The 27,330-nt window shown below is 59.9% G+C and overlaps 3 protein-coding genes across 7 annotated transcripts; 1 reads left to right on the forward strand and 2 right to left on the reverse strand.

Moving 5' to 3' along the window:
• The first annotated feature begins 2,042 nt into the window (after window positions 1-2,042).
• PKMYT1 (protein kinase, membrane associated tyrosine/threonine 1) lies at window positions 2,043-11,492 on the forward strand. The gene is made up of 9 exons (XM_050774644.1): window positions 2,043-2,228; window positions 2,690-2,954; window positions 6,942-7,309; window positions 8,470-8,963; window positions 9,631-9,737; window positions 9,870-10,042; window positions 10,128-10,285; window positions 11,061-11,138; window positions 11,219-11,492. The coding sequence occupies exons 2-9, from the start codon at window positions 2,945-2,947 to the stop codon at window positions 11,328-11,330; spliced, it is 1,500 nt and encodes a 499-aa protein (XP_050630601.1). The 5' UTR covers window positions 2,043-2,228; window positions 2,690-2,944; the 3' UTR covers window positions 11,331-11,492.
• On the reverse strand, window positions 10,790-14,920 carry PAQR4 (progestin and adipoQ receptor family member 4). Of its 2 annotated transcripts, XM_050774505.1 has the most exons (4): window positions 14,435-14,920; window positions 12,895-13,116; window positions 12,590-12,759; window positions 10,790-12,388 (listed from the first exon to the last, which is right to left on the reverse strand). In XM_050774505.1, the coding sequence occupies exons 1-4, from the start codon at window positions 14,598-14,600 to the stop codon at window positions 12,326-12,328; spliced, it is 621 nt and encodes a 206-aa protein (XP_050630462.1). In that variant the 5' UTR covers window positions 14,601-14,920; the 3' UTR covers window positions 10,790-12,325. The 2 variants fall into 2 exon arrangements, with proteins under 2 accessions (XP_050630462.1, XP_050630461.1); XM_050774504.1 differs by having other exon boundaries at window positions 10,790-12,759.
• A 972-nt stretch (window positions 14,921-15,892) lies between these two features.
• On the reverse strand, window positions 15,893-19,991 carry KREMEN2 (kringle containing transmembrane protein 2). 4 transcript variants are annotated; one of them, XM_050774373.1, is made up of 9 exons: window positions 19,653-19,991; window positions 19,234-19,408; window positions 18,030-18,121; window positions 17,829-17,953; window positions 17,484-17,520; window positions 17,058-17,390; window positions 16,855-16,980; window positions 16,696-16,774; window positions 15,893-16,490 (listed from the first exon to the last, which is right to left on the reverse strand). In XM_050774373.1, the coding sequence occupies exons 1-9, from the start codon at window positions 19,744-19,746 to the stop codon at window positions 16,280-16,282; spliced, it is 1,272 nt and encodes a 423-aa protein (XP_050630330.1). In that variant the 5' UTR covers window positions 19,747-19,991; the 3' UTR covers window positions 15,893-16,279. The 4 variants fall into 4 exon arrangements, with proteins under 4 accessions (XP_050630330.1, XP_050630329.1, XP_050630332.1 ...); XM_050774372.1 differs by having other exon boundaries at window positions 17,484-17,637; XM_050774375.1 differs by lacking the exon at window positions 16,696-16,774.
• Between the last annotated feature and the right edge of the window lie 7,339 nt (window positions 19,992-27,330).

Here is a 27,330-nt window from a genome sequence, read left to right on the forward strand (position 1 = left end):
CTTTTATTTTTATCCCCATTTTACACATGCAGAAACTGGGACAGACAGGATCGCAGCCCTAGTTTCCCTCACACCAGTCCACGCACTTACCTGCTCCCTCTCCTTATTTCCATTTACATATATTTATATTACAGCCTTTCCTCACACAGTGAAATTTACATCGGAAGCATGTGTTTCAATGCTTTTTTTTTTTTTTTTTTAATTATCATTGTGAATCAGATTTTCAAAAATGGGCGGTTGGAAGGGGACCTGTCGGGGAGATGGGGCTGGCAGAGGTAGCGCTGGGGAGGGGCCTGTGTGTGCCCCAGGCCTCCTGGGGGCCAGTCTGGAGTCATCAACAAGGATCCTGCCTGAGTCACTGGGGCACAGCTGCCAGAGATGCAAAGGACAAGGAAAGGGGCAGGCAGGTGGGCTGCCGCCCCCAGCCAGGATCCCAGCCTCTCCTCCCCTACACTGCTGCTCCATGCACAGAGCGTTTACAGAGGGTGGAGGCACTGAATGGGTGGGAAGCTTTGCAGTCCATCACCTGTCAGAGACTTCTGGGGGGCACGAAGGGTTTGGGGGGCTGGTTCTGGAGGCCAGGGCTAGGAGGAGCAGGTAGTCAACAAGTAAACTCACAAACAAAAGATAGAACATCAGACAGAGATTAGGACAATAGCAAAAATAAGGCAGAAGGATAGCAAAAATAAGGCGGAAGGAGAGGTGTGGGTGAGAAGGCCAGCGTTTGGGGGAGGGTTGGCCGGAAGCATGACTCCTCCCACCCAGTTAAACGGATAAAGAGCCCCTAGGTGAGGGAAGTAACAATCCCTAGCCCGGCTTGCCCCGCGAGGGCCTCTACTAATCACATTAGGGGATCATCTCAGCATCCTCAGCTGTTTTTTTCAGGAGAGGAGACTAATCCCAAGCTCAGAAAGGCTCAGTGCATTCCCAAGGTCGTTCAGCCAGGACGGCGCTGAAGGGATTTGAGCCGAGAGCAAGTCTCAAACTCAGAGAATGGAGGAGCTGCCCCGGAAGTGGCTGCTCGAGGCTGCAGTGAACTATGATCCTGCGGCCAGTCGCTGTGTAATCCCAGCCCTCTGGGAGGCCGAGGCGGGCGGATCGCTTGAGGTCAGAAGTCCGAGACTAGCCTGGCCAACATGGTAAAACACCGTCTCTACAAAAAAATGCAAAAATTAGTTGGGTGTGGTGGCGCGCGCCTGTGGTCCCAGCCACTCAAGAGGCTCAGGTGGGAGGATCGCTTGAGCCTGGAAGGCGGAAGTTATAGTGAGCCAAGATCTCGCCACTACACTCCAGCCTGGACGACAGAATGAGACACTGTCTCAAAATAAAGTAAAATATATGAGCCGAGTGCGGTGGCGCGGGCCTGTGATGTCACACACTCGGCAGGCTGAGGTGGGAGGACTGCCTGAACCTGGGGACTGCACCACTGCATTCCAGCCTTGGTGACAGTGAGACCCTGTCTCAAAAAAAAAAAAAAGTGGCTGGGGCCTGTTGGCAGGGAAGCTGCAGGTAGGCGAGGTCGGGCCAAGCAGAGCCCTGCCTGTCTGGAGAGTTTCCTGGAAGAGGCGGCTTTTTCTGGCTTCCGAAGCCGCGCGCTAGGAGTTGGGGGTCGTGTGTTTGGCCTGCCACTGCGACTCTGGCTCAGAACATGACCCGAGTGAGAAGTAGGGTGCCGGGACCCGGGAGGTCGTAGGGACTTCCTGGTCCTACCCGGAGTAACCCTGGGGCTATGCCTGCTTCGAGCATCGGGATAGCCGTCCCTTTCAGGGACCCAAACAATACACCAGCCCAGGGAGGACGGTGGGTGTCGGGAGCGAGGCCTGGAGTGCAGTGGACGTCCCAAGGACTAGGCGGCAAGCGCTAGAGGGCGAGTGAGGCCCGGCCGCCCACGGCCTGGGCCAGCGCAGAGGACCCTGTGCGCCTGCGCAGTGAGCGGCGCGGCGGGGCGGCGGCGCGCACGCAGCACGAGGGGAGGAGCCCCGGAGCCTGGGCACCCCTGACGGGCTGCACAGGGGAGGGGGAGGGGCCTCGAGGCCGGTTTGGAATTTTTGGCGCGAGCGACTCCGCGCGCGTTCACGGGCCGTTCCCCCTCAGGGGTGTCCTCCGCCCGGGCGTCCGGAGCAGTCGACGGCAGACTCCGGCCCGCTGGGCCACCCGAGGGCTCCCGTGGCCTCCGCGGACCCGGAATCTGGGCCCTCGCGGACCCGCGCCCCGCCCAGCCGCCCCAGGTAAGTCCAGACCCCGCCATGAGGGGCCTCGGCGTGGCCACCTCGCCGCTCCCCTCCGCCTCGCCCGGTCGGCGTCACCCCTGCCCCTCAGGCCTCCCGGGCGGCCCGCCCGCATCCCCTCAGGCCCGCCCCCGCCAGCCCCTGCCTCTCGTCCTCCCCAATTCCTGGTTCCCTTGCCCCGAGCCCCTTCCCAGCGGCGGCCCCGCCCTACTCGTCCCTCCCGGAGACCCCGCCTGCTGTCCATCAACCCCGCGCCACCGCGCTCCCCGTGACGGCCCTTCCCCCGTGACAGCCCCTCCCCCAAAGACAGCCCCTCCCCCGGTGACACGCCTTCCCCCAGTGACAGCCCCTCCCTGGTGACAGGCCCTCCCCCAGTGACAGCCCCTCTTCTCCTGCAACAGCCCCTCTTCCTTGGTGACAGCCCCTTCCCGTGACAGCCCATCCACTGCTCTGTTTGCCAGGGTTTCCCCACACCCACGGAGTGAACTCAGCCGCGGCCCTGCCTGGAAGGAACTTACAGTCTACCCGGAAAGGTGGCCCGCAGATGTGTTGGGCCTGGTGAGAGGGTGAGGCGAGACGGCCCAATCGCCCAGGGCTCTGGAAGCTGTGGAGGTCACCCCTGCCTGGCCTTAGCTCAGGGACACCCTGGATTCACGTGGGAGCCCCTGCTCCTACCTCCCGCATCCCACCACTGAGGCTGTTGGGCCAGGCCAGTCATGCTAGAACGTAAGTCATAGGGATGGTGGGAGAACTGGGTTAAGATGCACAGGTCCAGGTCCCCAAGGCTGCCAGGGTTGGGCCTGGAGGCTGTGTTTGTGACCAGTGACCTCGAAGATCCCAATACGGTGGCTCCTGACTTGGAGAAACCCTGGTCTGGGACTCTGAGGTAATTAGAATCAGAGGAAGAGTCTCCGCAAGATGGAGGGCAGCCTGCCAGCCAGGCCCAGGTAGCATCCCTCCCCTTCCCTCTCTACTCCCTCAGATACTGGAGACTGCTCTTTTTAGATTTTTATTTATTATTATTATTATATATATTTTTTTGTGATGGAGTTTCACTCTGTTGCCCAGGCTGGAGTGCAGTGACACAATCTTGGCTCACTGCAACCTCTGCCTCCTGGGTTCAAGCAATTCTCCTGCTTTAGCCTCCTGAGTAGCTGGGATTACAGGCATGCACCAGCACGCCCAGCTAATTTTTGTATTTGTAGTAGAGATGGGGTTTCACCGTATTGGCCAGGCTGGTCTCGAACTCTTGACCTCAGGTCATCCACCTGCCTCGGCCTCCCAAAGTGCTGGGATTACAGGCGTGAGCCACCGCTCCCAGCTTGCTTTGAAGTCTTTGTTAAATCTGACATCTGGAGGCCGGATGTGGTGGTTCACCCCTGTAATCCCAGCACTTTGGGAGGTTGAGGTGGGCAGTTCGCTCAAGTCCAGGAGTTTGAGACCAGCCTGGGCAACACGGTGAAACCCCGTCTCTACATGATATACAAAAATTAGTCAGGTATGATGGTGCAAGGCTGTAGTCCCAGCTACTCAGGAGGCAAAAGTGGGAGGATCCCTTGAGCCTGGGAGGCAGAGGTTGCAGTAAGCTGAGATCCTACCACTGCACTCCAGCCTGGGTGATATAGTGTGACCCTGTCTCAAGAAAAAAAAAGTGACATTGGGGCAGTTTCTGTTGCCTGTTTTGTTCTTTCGTGTGTATGGGTCATACCCTCTTGTGTCTGTATATCTTGTAATTTATTGGTGAAAACTGGACATTTTTGGTAATATGTTGTAGTAACTGTGCATACTGGCTCTCCACCCTCCTCCAGGGTCTGTGATCGTTTATTTGTTGGTGACTGGCTGGACTATTGTATTGCAGTCTATGTACCCTGAAATGTGAGGCCTCTCATGCCACTCCCCTGAGGATACAGCCATGGACATGTGCACAGCCACCCTGGGACAAGCGTGGTTTTAGGAGGGCCCACTCTATTTTTTTCCCCCAATCACACCCAACTATTAGGCTCCACCAGTGACCAGTTTGTTGCTCTATTGTTTTTTGTTTGTTTGTTTGTTTTGAGACGGAGTCTCACTCTGTTGCCCAGGCTGGAGTGCAGTGGCATGATCTCCGCTCACTGCAACCTCCACCTGCTGGATTCAAGCAATTAGCAATTCTTTGCCTCAGCCTCCCGAGTAGCTGGGATTACAGGCACCCGCCACCACGCCCAGCTAATTTTTTTTTTTTTTTTTTTTTTTTTGTATTTTTTAGTAGAAATGGGGTTTCACCATCTTGGCCAGGCTGGTCTTGAATTCCTGACCTTGTGATCCACCTGCCTCGGCCTCCCAAAGTGCTGGGATTACAGGTGTGAGCCACCATGCCAGGCTGCTCTATTGTTTTTTATAATACTTTGGTGCACCAGCCTCACCAACACGGTGAAACCACATCTCTACTAAAAATATAAAAATTATCCTAGTGTGTTGGCACATGCCTGCATTCCCAGCTACTCAGGAGGCTGAGGCAAGAGAATTACTTGAACCTGGGAGTTGGAGGCTGCAGTGAGCCGAGATCATACCACTGCACTCCAGCCTGGGCAACAGAGTGAGACCCTGTCTCAAAAACAAGCAAACAAACAATACCTTGGGGCATAAATTGTTCCACAGGCTCATCCAATTAAATTTTTTTTTGTGTTGTTTTGAGACAGAGTCTCGCTCTGTTGCCCAGGCTGGAGTGCAGCAGCACGATCTCGGCTCACTGTAATCTTTCCCTCCCAGGTTCCAGCAATTCCCCTGCCTCAGCCTCTCGAGTAGATGGGACTACAGGCATGCACCACCACACCTGGCTAATTTTTGTATTTTAGTAGAGATGGGGTTTCACCATGTTGGTCAGGCTGGTCTTGAACTCCTGACCTCAAGTGATCTACTCACCTCAACCTCCTAAAGTGCTGGGATTACAGGCATGAGCCACTGTACCCGGCCAGATCCAATTAATTTTGAGCTCCTTTGACAGGGTGGCTTTTGAGGTCAGTGAGGTTTGTTCTGACTGCAGGCAGACTTTTTCTACCTATCTCTTTCCCCACTTCTCTGTGGTAAACCAGCTGGCTTATGGTTCAGCTGGTTGCCCTAATACAGGTACCAGTCTCTTAACAGCACACCACCAAAACCTCCACTGATTTTGACAGCCCCTTTAAACTTGAACTTCCCTATGCACTGTTTCAAATCAAGCCAATTTTCAGGGGGGTGGTGGGTGGGGAGAACTCTGTTTTTTTGGTGTGTGGTTTTTTTTTTTTTTTTTTGAGACGGAGTCTGGCTCTGTTACCCAGCCTGAAGTACAATGGTACGATCTTGGCCCACTGCAACCTCTGCCTACCAGGTTCAAGCAATTCTCCTGCCTCAGCCTGCCGAGTAGCTGGGATTATAGGCGCACGCCACCATGCCCAGCTAATTTTTGCATTTTTAGTAGAGACGGGGTTTCACCATGTTGGGCAGGGTGGTCTTGAACTCCTGACCTCAAGCCATCCACCTGCCTCGGCCTCCCAAAGTGCTGGGATTACAGGCATGAGCCACCATGCCCGGCCTAGAACTCTGTTTATGACCTATGTCTACCTTTAGGCTAAATCTCTGTCTGAGCCATGCTGTGAAACTGGGGGCAGGACAGCAGTGCACCTCTCTGAGCGCTGCTGTTGCTTTAGGAGCAGGTCGCTGGGTCATGCAGGAGCCTCTGGCCTTCTTGGTTTCCCTCTCCCAGTGTGGAACCTCCTTCCTACAAATGAGCTGGGCCTCCACGTTCCCAGCCTGCCAGGCCTGAGATACAGCTTCTATTCTGTGTGTGGGGGCAGGTGGAAGAAGGGAGCCCCCGGCCTGTCTGCCACATTCAGCTGGAATTTAGCCTCTGCCACGTGGAGCTTGGAGGGTTGAGAAGTGCTGAGAACCTGGCCCTCCTGGGCAAACACCCTAACCCTTGACAGGGAGCTGGGGGAGAGGGAGCCCTTCTTCTTGGCCACACCTGCCCACAGTGCTAGGCAGGGGGAGAGGGGTGCTGGAGGTGGCAGGGCAGGAGTGTCATGGCTCAGGTACCAATAGGCTTGCTGTTATTCCCAGGCCTTGGCAGGTTTTCTTGTGTAAACCTTTGTTTGCTGTGTGCCCTGGGCACCATGCCCAGAGGCTTTCAGTGCTTGCTTTTGAATAATCGTCACCAGTTGTGCTGTTTCCCTGGGGGAGGCGTCCATGGGGCTGTGCACACTGCCATTCTGGAAGTGGACACCACTAGCTGGGTTTTGGCATGACAGATATGAAAAAGAAAGATACTTGAGGGATTCTGGGTTTTCACTTTGGAACTGGAGATAAGGGATCGTGGGCCCGTGTGGTCTTGGAAGAGGTTGTGTAGTCTAGGGTCAAAGAGCTGACCAAGACAAGGGCAGGGATGCAGGCGCAGCCCGTCTGACCCCAAACTGCCTTGGTCTTAACCTCTACCCGACCACAAGACTCTCAAGAACACGGGCCCCATGGTTTTTCTCTTATGTTTCTATTGTCTCTAAAATACAACAGCCCAGTGGGCAGGTGAGTGTGAGTCTGTCCTCTGCCTTTTCTTGGTAGGTGCGTATTGCCCCCATGGCCGTTTGAAGTAGCGTAAGTGTGTGGTGTAGACAGCTCTCTTCTGTGGCCTCTTTGGGACCACAAGGTCAGGTGGTATCAGAGTGGACACACTGCCGTGTACTCAGCCTCTGTCTCTGTCCCCAGGGCCTCCTGCACTGGCCATGCCCATGCCCACGGAGGGCACCCCACCACCCCTGAGTGGCACCCCCATCCCAGTCCCGGCCTACTTCCGCCACGCAGAACCTGGATTCTCCCTCAAGAGACCCAGGGGGCTCAGCCGGAGCCTCCCACCCCCGCCCCCTGCCAAGGGCAGCATCCCCATCAGCCGCCTCTTCCCTCCTCGGACCCCAGGCTGGCACCAGCTGCAGCCCCGGCGGGTGTCATTCCGGGGCAAGGTCTCAGAGACTCTGCAGAGCCCTGGGTATGACCCAAGCCGGCCAGAGTCCTTCTTCCAGCAGAGCTTCCAGAGGCTCAGCCGCCTGGGCCATGGCTCCTACGGAGAGGTCTTCAAGGTGAGTGAGGGAACACCTTCCAGGCCCATCTAGAGGACCTCCTTTGTGTCTCTGCCCCTCCTGTGGTGGGACAGGGTCCTGGGCAGCCTGATCCCCTTCCGTTCCCTACATCCTGTCCCTACTGGGCTCACAGGCTCCCTCCACATTTGACTTGGCTGCTCTCATCACCCCCAATGCTGGCCCCTCCAGGGGCTGCTCTGTGCACACTGGCCCCTTGTCCAGAACCTGGCACGTGCTGTGGCAGCCCCTGTGCCATCTCCTCAGGCCCTGGCGCCAGCTGTGCAGGGTCCTTGGCGAGTCTGCCTGGCCCCTGGCACCGGCCCTGAGTGCAGTGCCTGGCCAGCCCTCCCCAGGCTGGCAGGCTCTGAGCTACCCCCTGCCTGCCACCTTGTTTTTCTTAAACACAGTTTCCAGTCATTTATATTTTCTTTTAAAGAATAGTTTTCCCGGCTGGGCGCGGTGGCTCAAGCCTGTAATCCCAGCACTTTGGGAGGCCGAGGCGGGCGGATCACAAGGTCAGGAGATCAAGACCACGGTGAAACCCCGTCTCTACTAAAAATACAAAAAATGAGCCGGGCGCGGTGGCGGGCGCCTGTAGTCCCAGCTACTCGGGAGGCTGAGGCAGGAGAATGGCGTGAACCCAGGAGGTGGAGCTTTCAGTGAGCCAGGATCGCGCCACTGCACTCCAGCTTGGGCGACAGAGCGAGACTCCGTCTCAAAAAAAAAAAAAAAAAAAAAAAAAAAGAATAGTTTTCCCTTGTACGAGTCCTATATGAAGACAATTTTGTTAAAAAGTACAAACAACATTGGCCCCCAGGTCAGCTTTCTCACAGGGGAGCCCACTTTTCACATCACAGCCTGTGCTGCCTGTGTTGCTCTGCAGCTGCTTTTTCTACCTTCTGACACATCCAGGAGGTCCCCTGGGGTCAGTGCAGGTTGGCCCTGGCTCCTCCATCGCTGGGTCTCCACAGACCCAGCCTCAGGGATGGAGGTTTGTCTGGTTTTGCTGTTGCCCTGGGCAGGGGTCTGAGACAGATACCAGCTATACCACTGTCCCCCGTGTGTGAACCCTTAATGGGATCTGTCAGGTTGTCCCCCTACCTGATTGTGCCACTTGTGGCTCACCCCCACCCTGCATGTGGGTACCACCTCCCTTCCAGGTGCGCTCCAAGGAGGACGGGCGGCTTTATGCGGTAAAGCGTTCCATGTCACCATTCCGGGGCCCCAAGGACCGGGCCCGCAAGCTGGCCGAGGTGGGCAGCCACGAGAAGGTGGGGCAGCACCCATGCTGCGTGAGGCTGGAGCAGGCCTGGGAGGAGGGCGGCATCCTGTACCTGCAGACGGAGCTGTGCGGGCCCAGCCTGCAGCAGCACTGTGAAGCCTGGGGCGCCAGCCTGCCTGAGGCCCAGGTCTGGGGCTACCTGCGGGATATGCTGCTTGCCCTGGCCCACCTGCATGGCCAGGGCCTGGTGCACCTTGATGTCAAGCCTGCCAACATCTTCCTGGGGCCCCGGGGCCGCTGCAAGCTGGGTGACTTCGGATTGCTGGTGGAGCTGGGTACAGCAGGAGCTGGCGAGGTCCAGGAGGGAGACCCCCGCTACATGGCCCCTGAGCTGCTGCAGGGCTCCTATGGGACAGCAGCGGATGTGTTCAGGTGGGGACCAGGGCATGCCAGGTGTTTGACAGGCTGTGGGAGGCCCTTCCTGGGACGGAAGCTCTGTTCCTCAGGAGGGAAGCTCCACCCTAGCCCAGGACACCCGGCCTCAGAGCCACGAGGCTGAGACACTGTCCCTGCCCTCCAGTGGAGAGGCTTTCTGGTCAGGCTGCCTGTGAGCCTCGAACCCTCCAGAGCCACTTTGTGTAACCTGCCGCCTCCTCACAGCTCTACGGGAGAAACAATTGTCACTCCATTTACAGCCAGGTTAAGGGCCTTGCTGGAACCCACTGCTAGCAGGTGGCGCAGCTGAGACTGGCCCCAGGCACTGGGTTCCAGGGTCCACACTGGTAACCACTGCCCTGATCATCAGGATGGTCATACCTGTCAGCAGTAACTGGTGTCTGTCCATCAGGGCACTGGGCGGACTCACCACTGTGGCACATGGGTTCCCTGGGAACAGGGCCCATATTCCATGATGTCCCCATCCTGCCCAGGGTTCATGATCAGCCCTGCTGGGGCCTCCCTTCCCCCTGCTTCCGCCCTTCCCTGACTGATGAAGGAAGGCAGCATCCCTCTCCCACCCACCTCCAAGAGGCAGCCCGGGACTGGGTCTGTGTCCCAGGGCCAACCCTGCCCCCTTCTGTCCCCATCCTGTCCCTGCCAGTCTGGGCCTCACCATCCTGGAAGTGGCATGCAACATGGAGCTGCCCCATGGTGGGGAGGGCTGGCAGCAGCTGCGCCAGGGCTACCTGCCCCCTGAGTTCACTGCCGGTGAGTGGGTGAGGGCGGGAGGGGGTGCTGCCATGGGCTCCTGGGGAGACAGTGGCTGGCCATGGAGGCACTGCCGGGCTTAGGGTGCAGTTGGCATTCTGGGACCCTGATGTGGTCCTTCCTCATGGGCAGGTCTGTCTTCCGAGCTGCGTTCTGTCCTTGTCATGATGCTGGAGCCGGACCCCAAGCTGCGGGCCACGGCCGAGGCCCTGCTGGCACTGCCTATGTTGAGGCAGCCGCGGGCCTGGGGTGTGCTGTGGTGCATGGCAGCGGAGGCCCTGAGCCGAGGGTGGGCCCTGTGGCAGGTAAGCTCCTGACAGTGGCGGCTGCCTGCCCTGCCCCCAGCCCCAGGGTCTGCCTGCCCACATCCTGAGCTTCTCTCCCCCACAGGCCCTGCTTGCCCTGCTCTGCTGGCTCTGGCATGGGCTGGCTCACCCTGCCAGCTGGCTACAGCCCCCAGGCCCGCCAGCCACCCCGCCTGGCTCACCACCCTGCAGCTTGCTCCTGGACAGCAGTCTCTCCAGTAACTGGGATGACGACAGCTTAGGGTGGGTTTGAGTGCAGGGTATGGGGGTCTGGGAGGAAGGTGGGGGATATCACTGGGGCTCCATGGAGATTTGTGGTGAATGGGGACCACTCCCACAAACCTGGCCCCCATCACACCCTGGGGAAGGGAACCAAGACTGGTGGGGTGCAGCCGGGCTTAATGCAGCTGGGCATGTGGACTGGCTGCTCAGGGCATGGCTTCACATTAGGGCACAGGCACCCCGGGAGTGGCCGGCCGTGCATCCCCGACACCAGTGGAGGCTGCCAGTGCCCAGGGACAAAACATTGTCCCTTCTCTGGGAAGAGAAAGCCTCTAGAGTCTGGGGAGCACTGCCCCGGGAACAAGTCCTTGGTCCCTGGTGCGTGGTAGCTGAGTGAGAGGCTGTAATTAGGAAACCACACACTCGGGGCAGACAGCTCTTGGGGACTCCAGTTAGCCCCTTCCTGACAAACATCACCTCCTCCCTCGGGGGCACTTGATAGCGAACAAGAAGTTCCAGGAAGGCTTACATTCACTAAAAGTTTACTTCAGATCTGCCTCAGTCAAGTCCATGTGTTCTGAAAAGGACAGAGGGGGCCTTGGAGTGCAGCCAGATGGAAGGACTTTGAAGGCTGTCCAAGTGCTGCTTTCAGAGTGCACCAAGTTTTTATTGTCCCTGACTGTGGTCCCTGCCTGTTTGTCAGGCGAGAGCCTGTAGCCTGTGTAGGGACGGAGCTGGTTTCATCCCGTACTCCCTAGCCCTGGACACCCTGTTTGTCTTGCCCGCCCTCCTGCAGGCCCTCACTCTCCCCTGAGGCTGTCCTGGCCCGGACTGTGGGGAGCACCTCCACCCCCCGGAGCAGGTGCACACCCAGGTAAGCAGATCCATGGGCTCGGGTGGGCAGGGCTGGCTTTTGGATCCTGAGTGTCACTACTCTCTCCTCCCTACTCCCAGGGATGCCCTGGACCTAAGTGACATCGACTCAGAGCCTCCTCGGGGCTCCTTCCCCTCCTTTGAGCCTCGGAACCTCCTCAGCCTGTTTGAGGACACCCTAGACCCAACCTGAGCCCCAGGCTCTGCCTCTGCACTTTTAACCTTTTATCCTGTGCCCCTCCCACCGCCCTTGAAAGCTGGGGCCCCTCGGGAACTCCCATGGTCTTCGCTGCCTGGCCATGTCCAATAAAAAGTATTTGAGCCTTGGGAGCACCCAAGCTTGCTCATGTGGCAACATGGCCCTTCCTGTCCCCTTATTGATGTCATCCAGGGTCTTAGGCCCCTGAGGCTGAGCCCTGCTGTAGAACCCAGCACTCCTAGCCTTGGGCCAGCAGCTGAAGCCCCATGCTGTGTGGAACAAAGAGGTTTCCTGAGCAGGCACATCCCTGGTGGGCACCTGGAGCTGTTGGAGTATGGCACTCAAGGTGGAGGGCAGGCACGGCCCAGAGGTCCCAGGATCCGAGGCCACTGAGCTCCATGTGCCAGTTTCCTAGAAGCAGCAGCAGCAGCCCTTGTGCCCGTGGCCAGCTGGTACAAGAAGGGTCCACGCCCCCTTGGTCCTTTTGCCCTGAATGCCTTACTCCATAGTCTCTGGGCGGAGGGAGCCAGGGCAGGCAAGCTTGTGGCTGCTGGGAGGGCTGGTATGCAGGGCAGAAAGATGGAGGTCAGGAAGCCTGGGCCCAAAGGGCTGGCCAGAGGCCTAGTGGGAGGAGGAGGATGGGGTGAGGGCTCCGGGCTGGCGGCCTGGCAGGACTTGAACTCTCAGAGCAAGACATGACCCCAGAGTCCCTCTGGTCCAACCCCACAGGTCACAGAGGGTAAAGAGGTCCCAAGAGGGAAAGATTTCCTTCCAGCTGACACAGTAAAACAGGAGCTTGGAGGGAAAAGGCAGGGAAGGAAGTTGGAGTGCCACGGCATGGGCAGAAGAGGTCAGTCCACAGGGAAGAACGGGTGAACAGGGCTCCTGCTGAGACGTCTCGTGAGCTGGAAGCATCCAGGGAGCCAACCCCTTGCAGACAAGTTGGGAAGAACACCTGGTGGCTGCTGTGGGCAGGCTGGCATGGCAGCTCAGTCCCGGGGACAGGCGTGGTGGGCAGCCCAGAGTAGGTCGGGCACAACGCCGGCATGCAGCTGCAGGATGGAGCCCACGCTCAGCAGGTGCATGATCTGGTGGGAATTGCCCCAGTAGTCGAAGCGGCCGGGTCCCCAGCGCTCGGGCAGGCGGGCTACGTTCACCAGCCCCCCAAGCAGCGCCAGTGCGTCCATGCGAAGGTAGCAAGGCAGGGAGCCTGGAGCCCCTGAGCCCAGCCCCACTCCCCGGGCCCCAAATACCAGCAGGCGGGCAGCAGCCTGCCAACCAAATGCCCGGAGCCGAGCACTAGTGGAGGGGGCGGTGAGGGCACGCCAGCCGGCCACACCCGACAACACGGTGTAGCCCACCAGGGCAGCCGGGCGCAGCCAGGGCCTGCAGGCCAGGGTGCAGTGGATGATGGGCAGGGCCCCTGCACAGAGGAGAGAACAGGAGAGGGCACGTCAGTGTGAGGGTCCGCCCGCCCTTCCCTACCCATGGCTTGTATGCGTGTCCCATGCCTCCCCCACCAGGGGCTCCAGCTCCCATCCCTCGGACCCTGACTCACCAAGGGTGTTGACAAGGCAGACCCCACACATGTCCAGGGCGAGGAGCCGGGCGTACACAGTGCTGCCCCCTTGGTGGCACATAAAGAGGTGATAGAGCACGGAGCCTGCGGGGGGTGCCAGGCAGGCCACGCAGTGTGTGCCTCCCAGCCAGCCATCCTTGCCCAGCTGACCCCAGGGCATGGTCATTGGCACCAACACCAGGAAGCCCAGCAGGGCCAACCCTAGGGAGAGAGACAGTCATCTACCAGATAGCTTCAGTCACATCCTCAAGGGGACCACAGTCCAGACACAACACAGGGCAGAGCAAGACAGGTCCAGGTAATGCTGTCATCCAGCTGGTCGCCTGGCCTTGGCCAGAGGCAGGCCCTGGGCAAACGGCTTTTGGCACTGGTTACTTATCATGGCTCAGGATGGTCTGGGAAGTAGAGATCATGATCCCCACTTTGCAGATGATGAAACAGACTTGGAGGGGCTGAGCAACAGGCCCCAGGTGACCCCAGCAAGTAAGCAATGGCAGAGGACAAGCCTGCGCCCTCCCACCCTCACACTGCTCTCCCCACACAAGCAGGAGGTCACAGGAGAAGCCTAAGGCAGTGAAACCTCAAGCTGAGTTGTGAAGAGGACACATGAGCAGTGATGCCAGCCCAGGGCCACTTAGCTTGCTCTTCCCAAGCCAAGTCCTCCCCTCTTCATAAGTGTCCAGACAAATAGAGGCACTGGGCCTTTTTATCTTCCAAAAAGGGGTGAGACCAGGCAGGGGAAGACAAGTCCAGAATGAAGGGAAGGGGGCTGTGAGGGGCTTGTCCCATCTCCCCAGGCCTCTCCCTGGGGAGTTTCATTCCAGCCTAGCCCTTTCTGGGAGTTCTCCACCCCTCCCCGCCGGCCTCTAGCACTGGCCTCCCGGGGGCCAAATGGGGCTCCGAAGGCTGCCCACTCTTGTGGGATGTGGCCTGGCAAAAACTCGGGGAAGGCACCCAGGCCAGGCCCGGCCGCTCAGGGTCCCTTGCCTGCCTGGGGCAGCTCAAGGACGGGCAGGGCTGTGTCAGCAGAGCTCCGCGGGGCGCGGAGGAGGGGCCGGGCGCCTGTTGGGGGAAGAAGGAGCCGCCACCAGGCGGAGCCCCACGACAGAGCTGCTTGGGGCGGGGGCGTCAGGACGGCTGCACTGGGAGGCTCCTCCTGGGCCCTCTTCACCGCAGTCAACACCATCTCCCGGCTGGGTGCTGGCGGGAGACGGTGCCCAGGGCGCTGGGATTACAGAGGCTGGACACCAGGCTCCCTACCCCTGGGGCTCAGAGGGATTAAGCAGGCTCAGACCCCACTCTGCTTCGCTCTCCTGACCCGGCCCCCACCCGCCGGGAAAGCGGAAGCTGGCAGCGCGGCCCGGGACAATGGCAGCTTTGTCACCGCGGCTACTGGCCGTGCCAGGGCCGGGGCAGCCCAGGACTTGGGCGCTGGGGCCCTCCTCGGCCTCAAAGCCCCCGGCTCAACGCGGGGAGGGCGGCCATGGGTGTGGGAAGCGCGTTGCGGGACGCGGCTCACCGTGCGTGTAGATGTTGCCCAGTTCGTTGTGCAGGTAGAAGAGGCTGCGCAGGCAACCTGAGCCACTGCTGGCGGGCCGGTACCCGGTCAGCACGAACTTATTGAACTGCAGGTGCGGCGGCGAGCTGGCCCAGTCCAGCAGGCGCGGCCCGGCCAGGAACGCCATGGTCCGTACCACGCGGGCAGCCCGTGCTCCTCCTGTCCCCGAGCCGCCGCCTCAGTGGGGCCGCAGCGTGGGGAGGCCCATCACTGCCAGGCGCCCGGCGCCCACCCGCCGCCCTGCGCTCGATCGGCGCACGCGCTGGCTAGGGGGTCCCAGCCCGCGCCCCTCCCGCGCTGCGCACGCGCGAGTCCGACGCCCCCGCGCCGGGGTGGAGGCTGGGGACGCACCGGACGCCTGAGCTCACTGCGGTCGGCTTCGCCGAGGCGGTCGCGCCGCAGGGACTGCTCGCGGCGGCAGCGGTGGCCGGTAGTCTCTCTGCAGCCGGGAGGACGGGCGCGGCCGGACGCGGGAGGGGACGCCAGGCTCCGCCCAGGCTCATAGTCCCCGCCGGCAGGCCAGCGTTTCGCGCGCTGGGCTCCTGACGTCGGCGCAGCGAGAGCCAATGGGCGCGGCCGGCGGGGAGGCTCCGCCCCGAGGCCGCCCAGGCCTCGCCTCCTAGCATAGTATGCGGGATCCCAGTCTCATTTGCATGGGGTGGCTGGGGGCTTGTGACCCGACGTTCCGGGTCCTGCGAGCTCCGCTAGAATGACCCTGGCACCTCGTGTCCCTCAGAGCTGTGCATCCGAGCTTTCCGCCTGACACCCAGGTCTCCGCACCTTTGGGCACCCACCCTCGAGGGCACAGTCCCGCCACCCAGCCCCACCCTGCAGACCGGGCTCTGTCCAAGGTGCTGCCGGACGGGTCCGGCCTAGATTCGGTGCGCCCCGACTCCAGAGTGATCTTTCCGCCGGCCGGACTCCTCCGGAGTGCAGCAAGGCGCTCCACGGTACCCAGGCCTGTGAAGGCGTGCCTCACGCGCCCGCAGCTGTCCGGAGAGGCCCTGCCCTTCGCGCCAGGCTTCTCGGAGCGTGGGCTCAGCCCAACTCGCTCCCAGTTATCGCCCACAAGGCGCATCCTTGCGGGGCCCTGCCCAGGACAGACAGGAAACAGAAAAGATGTAAGGTTGGAGGCCAAAGAAGCAAAGTTGGCCTCCGCCCCGTCCACCCTGAGCAAGGACCAGGAAGGCACCCCTTCTTCAGCATAACGCTGCCCACGATCCTCCTCCTCTTGAGCCCCCGCCTTCTACAGGACTCCACCCACCCACCCATCTGTCTGCGTTCCGGGTCCTTCTCTGCATTCTAGGCAGCTCCACCAAAGTCTGCGTGCAACGCCCTTCATTTGCATGGACACATGCAACCCTCGGCGCCTATATGGTCATTAACATGCTCCTCCCACCGCGGAAGAACTTTCGAGGCCCGGACCAAAGTAGATCCTTTATTCAAAGTCTGTGGGGGTCTTTTTGACCGTTTTTATTGACCTGTGACCTCTCACTGAGGACAGCAGTCTAAGATCACCCCCAGAGGGGTTCAAAGACCTCTAAAACCAGAGACCACCCCACATAAAGGTCCATGGAGAGGGGACTGGATTTCTCTTGCCCTTTGGTCTGGACCATCTGGACCCCCACGGTAAGGGCAAGTCCCAGATAATAGCACCAGATGTTTCCTGTCCGACTTCTGGTCTCCCCAAGATGACCAGAGGCCGAGCTGCCCCTAAACAGGCGCAAGGCCGAGGTAGGGCGCGGCGCAGCACAGCATCTCAGTATCTCGCTGGTGGCGAGTCCAGCGGACCCTGGGGGTCCAGAGTCAGAGAGCGGAGATGAGCGAGCGCAGGGAGCTCTGGCTGGAGGCACTCAGAGGCCGGTAGCCCGCAGCAGAACCCTCAACCTGGGGGTCCCCGGGGGAGCAGGGCAGGGGCACCCCTCGGGGTTGTCGGTACCACACAGCCCAGCTTCTCCTGGGGCCCCTGGAAGGCCCCAGCGCCGGGGACCCTTTTCCCGGAGCCAGCAGACAGCTCCTAGAGAGGGAACAGACATCAGCCGAGCCCGACCAATCCCGCTGCAGCGTCCTGCTCTACCTGCGATCCCGCGCGCGATCCTGTGTGTGGACCCAAAGCCTCGCTCCCTTAAGAACCCAGGAGTTCCTTCCTAGCTCCGTTCCCTTCTGGGGCCCCAGCTCCCCACCACAGGTCCGCCCTCAGGCCCTGCCCCAGCGCCCCGCACCGTCGGCGCAGCGGACGCAGCAGCCCCAGGAGCAGCAGCAGCAGCACCGAGACAGCCGTCACCGTCGAGAAGACCCGGGCTGCGGGCACACGGCTGCGGTGAGGATGGGCTTGAGAGGGCGGCTCCCTGACTCCCTCCCGTCCCGCGCGCCCGCCTCACCCCCCATCGCAGCCTGCGGAGCCCCAGGCCTGGGGCTGCAGCTCACGTTGGCCCCGTCGAGGGGCGCCGCGGGGGTCTGGGCCGAGCCCTCGGGGGCCGCTGGGTCCTCGGCGGCGTCCTGCAGCCCTGAGGAGAGGGGCGTGAGGCGGGGTGGGGAGAACGGGGTGGGAACAGCGGGCAGGGCGCACCGGGCCGGGGCTCACCGCGGTAGGTGAGCGCGAAGCCTTGCGCGTGGCCCCGCGCGTCGCTTCGGAAAGTGAGCAGCAGCGCGGCAGTGCCCAGGCGCAGCGGCCCGGGAGGCGGTGGGCGGGCGCCATCGAAGGCGCGGAGCAGGCTGCCCGAAGCCGCGTCGCGCAGCTCCAGCCGGTCGCGGGGGTCGGCCAGCTCGAAGAGGCGGAAGGTGAGCTCCAGCGCGGCGCCCGGCGGGCCCAGGGCCCAGCTGCAGTTCCGGTCCGGCCCGTACTCGTCCGGGAAGTCCGGGGAGTAGATGACGCCCTGAGGCGCCGTCCAGTTCCCCTGGCAGGAGCCTACGGACACTGAGGGCGGAGCCGGCAGTCAGGACCCTGAGGTCCAAGACACGGCGGCTCCCCTGCCCTGCCAGGCCCCGCTGGTCCCCGCCCACTCCTCACCTTCATAGACGCCCAGCCGCCCATCTCCGCCACACAGCTGTCCGGGGTGGCCGAAACAGATCTGATCACAGTCGGTGGCGGGGGCCAGGCGTCCCCGGGCCAGGTCGCTTTCAGAGCCACAGAAGCAGGCGTAACCGGCCTCCACGCCCGCCAGCTGGGAGCACAGTCTGGGTGACCCCAGGGCAGGAGCTGGGGTAGGGGTGAAGTGGTGGGGCCTGGGGTCGGGGTGGGAATCGGGCTGGAGGTTCAGAAAGCGGTGTCTGGGTTTGGCAACTGAGTGATAGGAGTTGAGTGGGGTCTTTAGGTCCAGGTCAGGGGTCACTGGTCTGGGCCCGTGAGCAGTACCTGGTACCCCTTCATGCGGCAGAAGCGAAGGCACACTTGGACCGTGAGCTTCGTGGAGGTGCCGCTGGGGCCGCTGAGGGCTGGGGGTGCCCCTGAGTCCACAAAGCATCCCAGGTAGCCTGGCACTGAGGGGGGAGAGTCAGACTTCCATGACTCCAAAAACAACCCTCCTTCCCACCTCTGTCCAGCTGCGCCACTCACTGTGACAGGTGGGGATGTCGCAATAGCGCCAGTAGATGCCCTCCTCTGTCTCAGCCACATAGCACCACGGCTGCACGTCACCGTCTGGGTTACTGCGGGTGGGAGGGAGGTGGTGGGGGTCCCACCACCCCAAGAATAGCAAACCCAGGTCTGGCCCTGTGGCCTATACTCAAAGTGGCCTTCAAGGCTCTGTGCCTGTAAGCGGCTGTGCTCCCTGCTGTCCACCCACAAATTCCAGTTTTGTCCACGCAGAGCTCTGCCTGATGAAGGAACTGGACCGTAGACTTCCGAGTGGACAGCGGGAAGTCATTAAAAGGGCCTTGAGAGCTGTTTTTAGGCTTCAGCTGTTGCTAGACTTGACTCCATATATGAGGACTTTGAGGCCATCTGTAGTCTTCACCCCCACCCAGCGTGGGCCTCAGCCACTTCCATCCCTCAAACCCCACCTTTTTTTTTTTTTTTTTTTTTTTTTGAGACCAAGTCTTGCTCTGTCACCCAGGCTGGAGTCCAGTGGCGTGATCTCTGCTCACTGCAAGCTCCACCTCCCAGGTTCAAGCGATTCTCCTGCCTCAGCCTCCTGAGTAGCTGGAATTACAGGCGCCCGCCGTGTCCGGCTAATTGTTTGTATTTTTAGTAGAAATGGGGTTTCACCATGGTAGCCAGGCAGGTCTCAAACTCCTGACCTCAGATGATCCGCCCGCCTTGGCCTCCCAAAGTGCTGAGATTACAGGCTTGGCCACCGCGCCTGGCCTCCAACCCCACTTAAAAGCAGAAGAGCTTTGCGGCTCTCCTCCCGCTCGGTCCATCCTGCCTCAGACTGCAGCTGTGGCTCTGAACCCCAAAATAAGTTGTGTGACAAGAGCCGGTCCCCTCACTCCAGGGACCGCCCCCCGACCAGGTCCCGCCCATACGGGTCCTTTGAGTGCCCCGGTCCGTTTCTCTCCTGGCCCTGAAATGAGGCTCTGCAGAAATTGTGCACCTGAGGAGGACCCCTTTTTCGCCAGGGTTCCGCGCCCCCCGCCTCGCCCCGCCCCTCGTTCTGGCCCTGCCCCGCCCCTCGTTCTGGCCCTGCCCCCAGGTTCTTTGGGCAGCTGGGTTGCCGGTCCACCGCAGACCTCCACCCCGCCCGCACAGAGACCCCGCCTCGGGCCATCCCCGCAATGGCGAGCCCAGCCACGCCCCCAGCGCAGGCCCCGCCCCTCACCGGCAGAAGTTGTGCGCGCCCAGCCCCCAGCGGCCCTGGGGGTCGCTGGCGCTGCTGTAACTGTGTTGCTGCGTCTGGTCCCAGAAAAGGCACGGGCGGCCCGCCCCGCGCGGGCCAGTGCGGTTCTGGTGGCCGCGGTAGTCAGCCCCATTCACCTGGAAACACTCGGACAGGCCTGCACGGCAAAGGCGGGGCCTGGGGAGGTCCAGACCCACGCCGGGCATCCTCGCGCCCCTACGCCACCTCCCGCCTGCGTCCCCAGCCAGTTTCCCCGCACCAGCCCCTGCGGGAACCCTCGGGCTGCTCAGCTGCTCCGGCCACCTGCTCTGTGCCCTTCCCCAGCCTTGGGGGTCTGGCCCTGGGGGCGGAGGCCGAGGAGAGCGTGGTGAACACGGCCAGTCAGCCGTGCCCATACTTACCTGGACTGTGCAGGCTCCCAGCCGAGGCCCCACGCGGCTGCAGCAGCGGGAGGAAGAGGAGAAAGAGGAAGCCCTGCAGGTCCTGTGTCCCCATCGCCCCCAACCAAGGATAGGTCACCCTCGCCCGGACACGGCCCGGGCTGCCCCCGGGGTCGCTCCGGGTTCTCCCAGGAGACCTGGGGGGCGTTGTCCTCTGACAGTCTGCCCTCGTCCGACTCTGAGCCGCGCTCTCGGTCTGGGGTGGGTAAATCTCTCCTGGGGTCTTTGCCTCCCAGGGCCTCTGCCCCTGGAGGCGTCTCTCTGCCCCTGTCCCTACCCGGGTCTCTTCGGGGGGGATCTGGCCGGGGGCGTTCTCAGTCTCCGTCTCAGGGAGCTCTGGGCGGTGCCTCGGCCTCTACACCCGCCCCCTCTCACTGCGCCTCGCTCTCGGCGTCTCCCTCGCCCAGGTCTCCAACACGCTGACTCCTGCCCCCCTCGCATCCCTCCTTGGGTCCCTCCCCTTGGGTCTCTCCCTCCCCCCGTGGGAGGCCGGGAAGCCCCGCCCAGGACTGGAGCGGAGGCAGCAGGTCCAGACGCCTCCCACGCCCGCTCCCCAGACCCCAGGCGTCCCGCGCCTCCCCGCCCCCTCTCCCTCAGGTCGGTGCCGGTTCAAGTGGGAGGGTGTGGAGGGGGACAGGTGGGGCAAGCGGACGGAAGGCCCTTACAATGGGAGATACAGAACCCCCTCCCGTGGCCGCAGGCGCCCCAGGATACCCCGGAATGTCAGAGTTACAAGCGCCCTCCTTCCAGTGCACGCACGCGTTCGCACTCTCACCCGTTCATTGCCAGGTGCTCACGCGCACACTTTCTTCGGATCCGCACGCCCCTCCCGCCCCTGGTCCAGATGCCGCTGGCCTGAAGGAGGAAGCGCCACTCCCTGCCCCTGCGCCCACGAGACAGGCGGGAGTCGTGGACGCTCAGTCCGGGATAGGCAGGGGCAGCTGGTGTCTGGGGAGAAAGGCAGCTGTGCCCCAGGTCCCAGTCTGTCCCCTCCTCCCCCCGCGCCCTTCCCTGGGACCCCTAGCCCAGACTCTCCCGAGCCTTCGCACTGCAGTGGAATTCCCCCAGCGGCGCCCCCCACCTGGCGGAGAAGGGGGAGGGGAGCAGGCCCAGGCAGGCGTGGGGGGAAATTCCCCGCCCCCTCCCCCTGGGCCCGACTCCTCTGAGTCCTCTGATCTCCCAGCGCCACCCGCCCGCTGCCCCCAGGGCTTGGGGGGAGGCCAGCGCAGGTGCGTGGGAGGGCAGAGGCGGGGGCCGGGGGAGGAACTGGTGGGGGCCAGGCGCCCAGAGCGGCCCCGCCCCGCCCAGACCCCTTTGCCCCTCAGTCCAGCCTGCCCAGCCCGCACCAGGCCCTCGCTAAGCTGTTGAGCCCAGGCCAACCTGTCCCCGCCCTGCAGCCCCCACACCCTCTCTGCCCCGCTGCCGATGGAGAAGCAAGATGGGATTCAGGGAGGTTCTGCCAGGCCCGGGCACCCACTGCGGTGCTGGCACCCGCAAGGATCTTCCAGCTAGCGCCTCACACGAGTGCGGTCTGGAGGAGGGGTGTGGAGCCAAGGTGGGGGCATTTGAAGGAGCTTGGCTTGCTGAGACTCTAAGCCAGGGTCCCGGTCGGGTCGCCTCCTCCGGGAGCTCTCTCAGCGGCCAGGCTGGTCCGGCTCACTGAGCCCTGAGCTGGGGTCCTCCATCACCCATTGACTTCCTGGAACCCAACTGCGCTTTCTGAGGAGGGAGCAGCCGAGACCACCTGTCTGCCCGGTCTCTCTTGGAGGGGGCTGAGTGAAGTCCTCCCAGGCTCCAGTCCACAGAGGGTGTCCTAGGGGCAGGCCTGGTCGATGGTGGTGCGTGGGGAGCTTCACCCTCTGATGATGGGGCAAGGTGGGGACAGGGACAATTAAGGACTCTATGTGGGGAAAGGGGGCCGGGTTGGGACGCTGGTGGAGGAATCGGCCCCTTCCCTCGAGAGAGCACTGTCTAAAAAATCTGTCCCTTTGTCCCTGGCACTGTGACACCCGGTTCAGTTGGCCCAGGCCTGTCTCCTCCAGAGGGGGCAGTGGGTGAGAGGAAGGGGGTGCTCAGTGCTGAGGCTGGGACACTGAGATGGAGTGGGGTGGAGATCCCTGCGGCAAACTCCAGTCTCAGGTCACTCATGGAAACTTCCAGAACTAAGAAGCCCACCCCCCCACCACTTCCCAAGCATTTGGCACTCAGGGCTCTGCAAGCAGCAGCATGTCTGCCCTCCTGACACCCTGCGAGGGGGGACAACTTCATCTCCCCATTCTGCAGATGGGGCGCAGAGGTGGTAACTGGTGACTCGTGGGCGTCACCAGCTATTAAATGTTGGAACTGGGCTTCAAACTCCGCTTAGTCTGATCCAGGTTCTGGATGCTGACTGACACCTCCATCTGGCTTCCAGGGTCTCTGATTTTTCAGGGATCTCTGGGTACACAGAGATACTCTCATGCCTGCTCCTCACCCCTCGAATATCCTTGCCGCCAGCTGACACCTTCGAAGCAGAATCTCCAGCAGCCTATTTCACAGACAGGGAGACTGAGGCCAGACCAGGGCAGGGGTCAGCGTGGGGTCCCTAGGGCCTGACAGGCTTGGCTTGTCATCTCTGAGGGAAGCAGGTTCGCTGGTGTACATTGGCCACATGGGGGCGGCAGAGAGAAAGGAGCCAAAGAGGTAGGTGCAGAAGCAACCCAGAGGCCAGCCTGGCCTTTCTCTCCTATGGAACATGGAACACAGGTTTTGCCCCGCCCAAGGTGGGAGAAATTGAGAAGTTGGGGGACCTGAGCAAGAGGAGGGACCAGGCCACTTTGCCCCAGTAAGCAGCCTCCCAGGAAGCAGCCTCCCAGGAAGCAGCCTCCCAGGAAGCAGCCTCCCAGGAAGGGAGGAGCAGGCTCAGTCCTGCCCTTTTTTTTTTTTTTGAGATGGAGTCTCGCTCTGTCGCCAAGGCTGGAGTGCAGTGGCGCGATCTCGACTCAATGCAAGCTCCGCCTCCCGGGTACACGCTATTCTCCTGCCTCAGCCTCCCGAGTAGCTGGGACTACAGGCGCCCGCCACCTCGCCCGGCTAGTTTTTTTTGTATTTTTAGTAGAGACGGGGTTTCACCGTGTTAGCCAGGATGGTCTCGATCTCTTGACGTCGTGATCCTCCCGCCTCGGCCTCCCAAAGTGCTGGGATTACAGGCGTGAGCCTCCGCTCCCAGCCCAGCCCTGCCCTTCTTAAGGCAATGCAGGGTGGGCGTGTTTGAGCCCAGACCTTTCCTGCCCGAAGCTCTGGGTCTGGGCCAGACCCGGTGCAGTCAGGATACCTGGGTTCCACCTGGGGCTGCTCAGCTGCCCTTGGTCTTCTTGCTTTTTTTTTTTTTTTCGTTTTCTTTTCTTTTTTTCTTTTTTTTTTTTTTTTGAGACGGAGTCTTGTTCTGTTGCCCAGGCTGGAGTGCAGTGGCACGATCTTAGCTCACTGCAACCTCTGCTTCCTGGGTTCAAGCGATTCTCCTGCGTCAGCCTCCCGAATAGCTGGGATTGCAGGCGGGCGCCACCACACCTGACTAATTTTGGTATTTTTAGTAGAGACGGGCTTTTGTCATGTTGGCCAGGCTGGTCTTGAACTCCTGACCTCAGGTGATCTGCCCCCCTCGGCCTACGAAAGTGCAGGTGGGCGCCACTATGCCTGGCTAATTTTTGTATTTTTAGTACAGACAGGTTTTTTTTGTTTTGTGTTGTTTTTTTTTAGACAGAGTCTCTTGCTTGTTGCCCAGGCTGGAGTGCAATGGCGCCATCTTGGCTCATTGCAATCTCGAGACCGGGTTTTGCCCTGTTGGCCAGGTTGGTCTGGAATTCCTGACCTCAGGTGATCTGCCCCCTTCAGACTCCCATAGTGCTGGGATTACAGGCGTGAGCCACCGTGCCTGGCCCTTCCTTCCTTTTTCTCACCTCTCTGGTGAGGACAGTGTTCCATCTGGGGCCCACTCCTCATGGCAGAGGCACATCAGGGCCACCAAGGCAAAAGGAGGCCCCAGAAATCTGTGGGCAGGGGGTCCCCCTGGAGGCTGGGGAGGCCCTGGGAGAGATGAACCAGGCTGGGCCTCACCTCCACACTCTGTCTTCAGAAGGGCAGTGGGTCAGTGGGGCACCTCTCCAGGGTGACAGCTGGATGAGGAATGGGTGGGGTAGGGGTTCATGGGCCCCTCTGAGCCCCTGAAAGCAGCCCCGGGGGATCTTTCGGGGCCTTCCCAGAAGTTCAGAAAGAGGCCCCTGCTGAGGGGCCGCAAGTCCTAGTTGTGACCTCACCCATCCTCAGCAGCAATGATACTTTGCCCTGTCCCCCTTCCTGGGACAGCTGTGTTCCTCCTGCCTGCTTCCTAGCCACACCCCCTACCTTTGTTTACTGATCCCGGTTCCTCCAGCTCCTGCACAAACACTGGACTCATTTCCCCACTTCCCCTACATGAGGTGTGGCTAGAAGGGCAACAGCAGGAATGACACCTCTCAGTACTCAAAGTTTGGTCCCTGGACCAGCGCCATTATTACTGGGGAGCTTGTTAGAAATGTGGTTCTTGGGCCAGGCACGGTGGCTCACGCTTGTAATCCCAGCACTTTGGGAGGCTGAGGCAGGCAGATCACCTAAGGTCGGGAGTTTGAGACCAGGCTGACCAACGTGGAGAAACCCCATCTCTACTAAAAATACAAAATTAGCCGGGCCTGGTGGCGCGCACCTGTAATCCCAGCTACTCAAGAGGCTGAGGCATGAGAATTGCTTGAACCCAGGAGGCAGAGGTTGTGGTAAGCCAAGGTTGTGCCATTGCACTCCAGCCTGGGCAACTCCGTCTCAAAGATGAAAGGAAGGAAAGAAAGAAGGAAGGGAGGGAGGGAGGGAGGGAGGGAGGAAGGTTCTTGGCCAGGTGCAGTGGCTCATGCCTGTAATCCCAGCACTTTGGGAGGCCGAGGTAGGCAGATCATGAGGTCAGGAGTTTGAGACCAGCCTGGCCAACATGGTGAAATCCGGTGTCTACTAAAAATACAAACAGCTGTATATGGTGGTGGGTACCTGTAATCCCAGCTACTCGGGAGGCTGAGGCAGGAGAATATTTTGAACTCAGCAGGCAGAGGTTGCAGTGAGCCGAAATGGTGCCACTGCATTCCAACCTGGGTGATGAGAGCGAAACTCCATCTCGAAAAAATACAAATAAACAAATAAATAAATAGAGACATACTCTACCTATGTTACCCAGGATGGTCTGGAACTCCTGAGCTCAAGTGATCTACCACCTTGGCCTCCCAAAGTGCTAGGATGACAGGTGTGAGCCACCACACCCAGCTAGAACACTTACAAGATCCCTGGAAAGTCCCTGCCAGGTCTGGCCTGCCATAGCCTCAGCTTCTCTCTTCACCAACTGAGCGGAGGGGATACGTAGGGGAGGATGGAAGGAGCTGGATCCCTGAGTGACCTGGTGGAAGGTGCCTGCTAAACAGAAGTCTTAGCCGGGCGCGGTGGCTCAAGCCTGTAATCCCAGCACTTTGGGAGGCCGAGACGGGCGGATCACGAGGTCAGGAGTTCGAGACCATCCTGGCTAACACGGTGAAACCCCGTCTCTACTAAAAAAAAAAAAAAAAAAAAAAAAAAACAAACTAGCCGGGCGAGGTGGCGGGCGCCTGTAGTCCCGGCTACTCGGGAGGCTGAGGCAGGAGAATGGCGCAAACCCGGGAGGCGGAGCTTGCAGTGAGCTGAGATCAGGCCACTGCACTCCAGCCTGGGCGACACAGCGAGACTCCCTCAAAAAAAAAAAAAAAAAAAAAAAAAAAAAAAAGAAGTCTTGGCACAAATCTCTGAATGACTGAAAAACAAACATCTGTGGGTTAAGTTACCAAGACTGGGAGCTTGCTGTGTACGGCACCTGGCCCAGTCCCTCCTCCCTTGCCCATCCCATTCTTTTCTTCTGTGTTGCCTTCCTTGGTTGTGGAAGCCTCACTCTAACTGCCTTCATCTTCACATGCCGTTCTTCCTGTTTGCAGCTGTGTCCAAATTCCACCCCTGCCCCTGTCACCTTTTATTTCTTTTATTATTATTATTATTATTATTATTGTTTTGAGATGGGGTCTTGCTCTGTCGCCCAGGCTGGAATGCAGTGGTGCGATCATGGCTCACTGCAGCCTCAGTCCCCTGGCCTCAAGAGATTCTTCCACCTCAGCCTCCCAAGTAGCCGGGACCACATGGGCGTGCTGCCACATTCAGCTGTTTTTTTTGTGTGTTTTGTGTGTGTGTGTGTGTGTGTGTGTGTGTTTTTGTTTTTTTTTTTTTTTTTTGAGATGTAGAATCGCTCTATCGCCCAGGCTGGAATGCAGTGGCATGATCTTGGCTCACTGCAACCTTGCAACCTCCGCCTCCCAGGTTCAAACACTTCTCTGCCTCAGACTCCCGAGTAGCTGGGATTACAGGCATGTGCCACGACACCCAGCTAATTTTTGTATTTTTAGTAGAGACAGGGTTTCACCATCTTGACCAGGCTGGTCTTGAACTCCTGACCTCGTGATCCACCTGCCTTGACCTCCCAAAGTGCTGGGATTACAGGTGTGAGCCACCGCACCTGGACAGCTTATTTATTTATTTATTTATTTATTTATTTATTTATTTATTTTTGAGATGGAGTTTCACTCTTGTTGGCCAGTCTGGAGTGCAATGGCACGATCTCTGCTCACTGCAACCTCTATCTCTTGGGTTCAAGAGATTCTCCTGCCTCAGCCTCCCAAGTAGCTGGAATTACAGGCATCTACCACCACACCCAGCTACTGTTTTGTATTTTTAGTAGAGACGGGGTTTCACCATATTGGCCAGGCTGGTCTCGAATTCCTGACCTCAGTTTATCCACCCACCTCAGCCTCCCAGAGTGCTGGGATTACAGGTGTGAGCCACCGCACCCGGCCTTATTTTTTTATTTTATTTTATTTTATTTATTTACGTATTTTTGAGATGGAGTCTTGCACTATGGCCCGGGCTGGAGTGTAGTGGTGTCATCTGGGCTCACTGCAACCTCTACCTCTTGGGTTCAAGCGATTCTCCTGCCTCAGCCTCCAAAGTAGTTGGGATTACAGGCATCCACCACCACACGCAGCTAATTTTATGTAGTTTTAGTAGAGATAGGGTTTCACTATGTTGAGCAGCCTGGTCTCAAACTCCTGATCTTGTGATCGACACACCTCATCCTCCCAAAGTGCTGGGATTACAGGCTTGAGCCAGTGCACCCGGCCCCTATTTTTTAAATTTTAAATGGGGTTTCGCTATGTTGCCCAGGCTGATCTTGAACTCCTGGGCTCTAGTGATCCGCCCGCCTCAGCTTCCCAAAGCGCTGGGATTACAGGCGTGAGCCACCACACCCGGCCCGAACATGTAAATTTTATTTATTTATTTACTTATTTATATATTTTTGTGCTCTGCCACCCGGGCTGAAGTGCAATGGTGCCATCTCGGCTCACTGCAACCTCCGCCTCCCGGGTTCAAGTGAGTCTCCTGCCTCAGCCTCCCAAGTAGCTGGAATCACAGGCACCTGCCAAAACATCTGGCTAGTTTTTGTATTTTTAGTAGAGTCAGGGTTTTGCCATGTTGTCCAGGCTGGTCTCAAACTCCCGACCTCAGGTCA

Source organism: Macaca thibetana, chromosome 20 (genome assembly GCF_024542745.1).
Source record: "Macaca thibetana thibetana isolate TM-01 chromosome 20, ASM2454274v1, whole genome shotgun sequence".
Classification (NCBI taxonomy): Eukaryota; Metazoa; Chordata; class Mammalia; order Primates; family Cercopithecidae; genus Macaca; species Macaca thibetana.

Coding starts and splice junctions, on each gene's coding strand:
- KREMEN2 (XM_050774372.1), bottom strand. CDS start 19,746: ATGGGGACACAGGACCTGCAGGGCTTCCTCTTTCTCCTCTTCCTCCCG. Junction 17,391..17,483: donor GCGGCTGGGCGTCTATGAAG/GTGAGGAGTGGG, acceptor CTCCGCCCTCAG/TGTCCGTAGGCTCCTGCCAG. Junction 16,981..17,057: donor CTTCGCGCTCACCTACCGCG/GTGAGCCCCGGC, acceptor CCCTCTCCTCAG/GGCTGCAGGACGCCGCCGAG.
- PKMYT1 (XM_050774644.1), top strand. Junction 7,310..8,469: donor CCTACGGAGAGGTCTTCAAG/GTGAGTGAGGGA, acceptor CCTCCCTTCCAG/GTGCGCTCCAAGGAGGACGG. Junction 10,043..10,127: donor GAGGGTGGGCCCTGTGGCAG/GTAAGCTCCTGA, acceptor TCTCCCCCACAG/GCCCTGCTTGCCCTGCTCTG.
- PAQR4 (XM_050774504.1), bottom strand. CDS start 14,600: ATGGCGTTCCTGGCCGGGCCGCGCCTGCTGGACTGGGCCAGCTCGCCG. Junction 13,117..14,434: donor GGGCAACATCTACACGCACG/GTGAGCCGCGTC, acceptor CTCTCTCCCTAG/GGTTGGCCCTGCTGGGCTTC. Junction 12,760..12,894: donor CTGCCTTGTCAACACCCTTG/GTGAGTCAGGGT, acceptor TCCTCTGTGCAG/GGGCCCTGCCCATCATCCAC.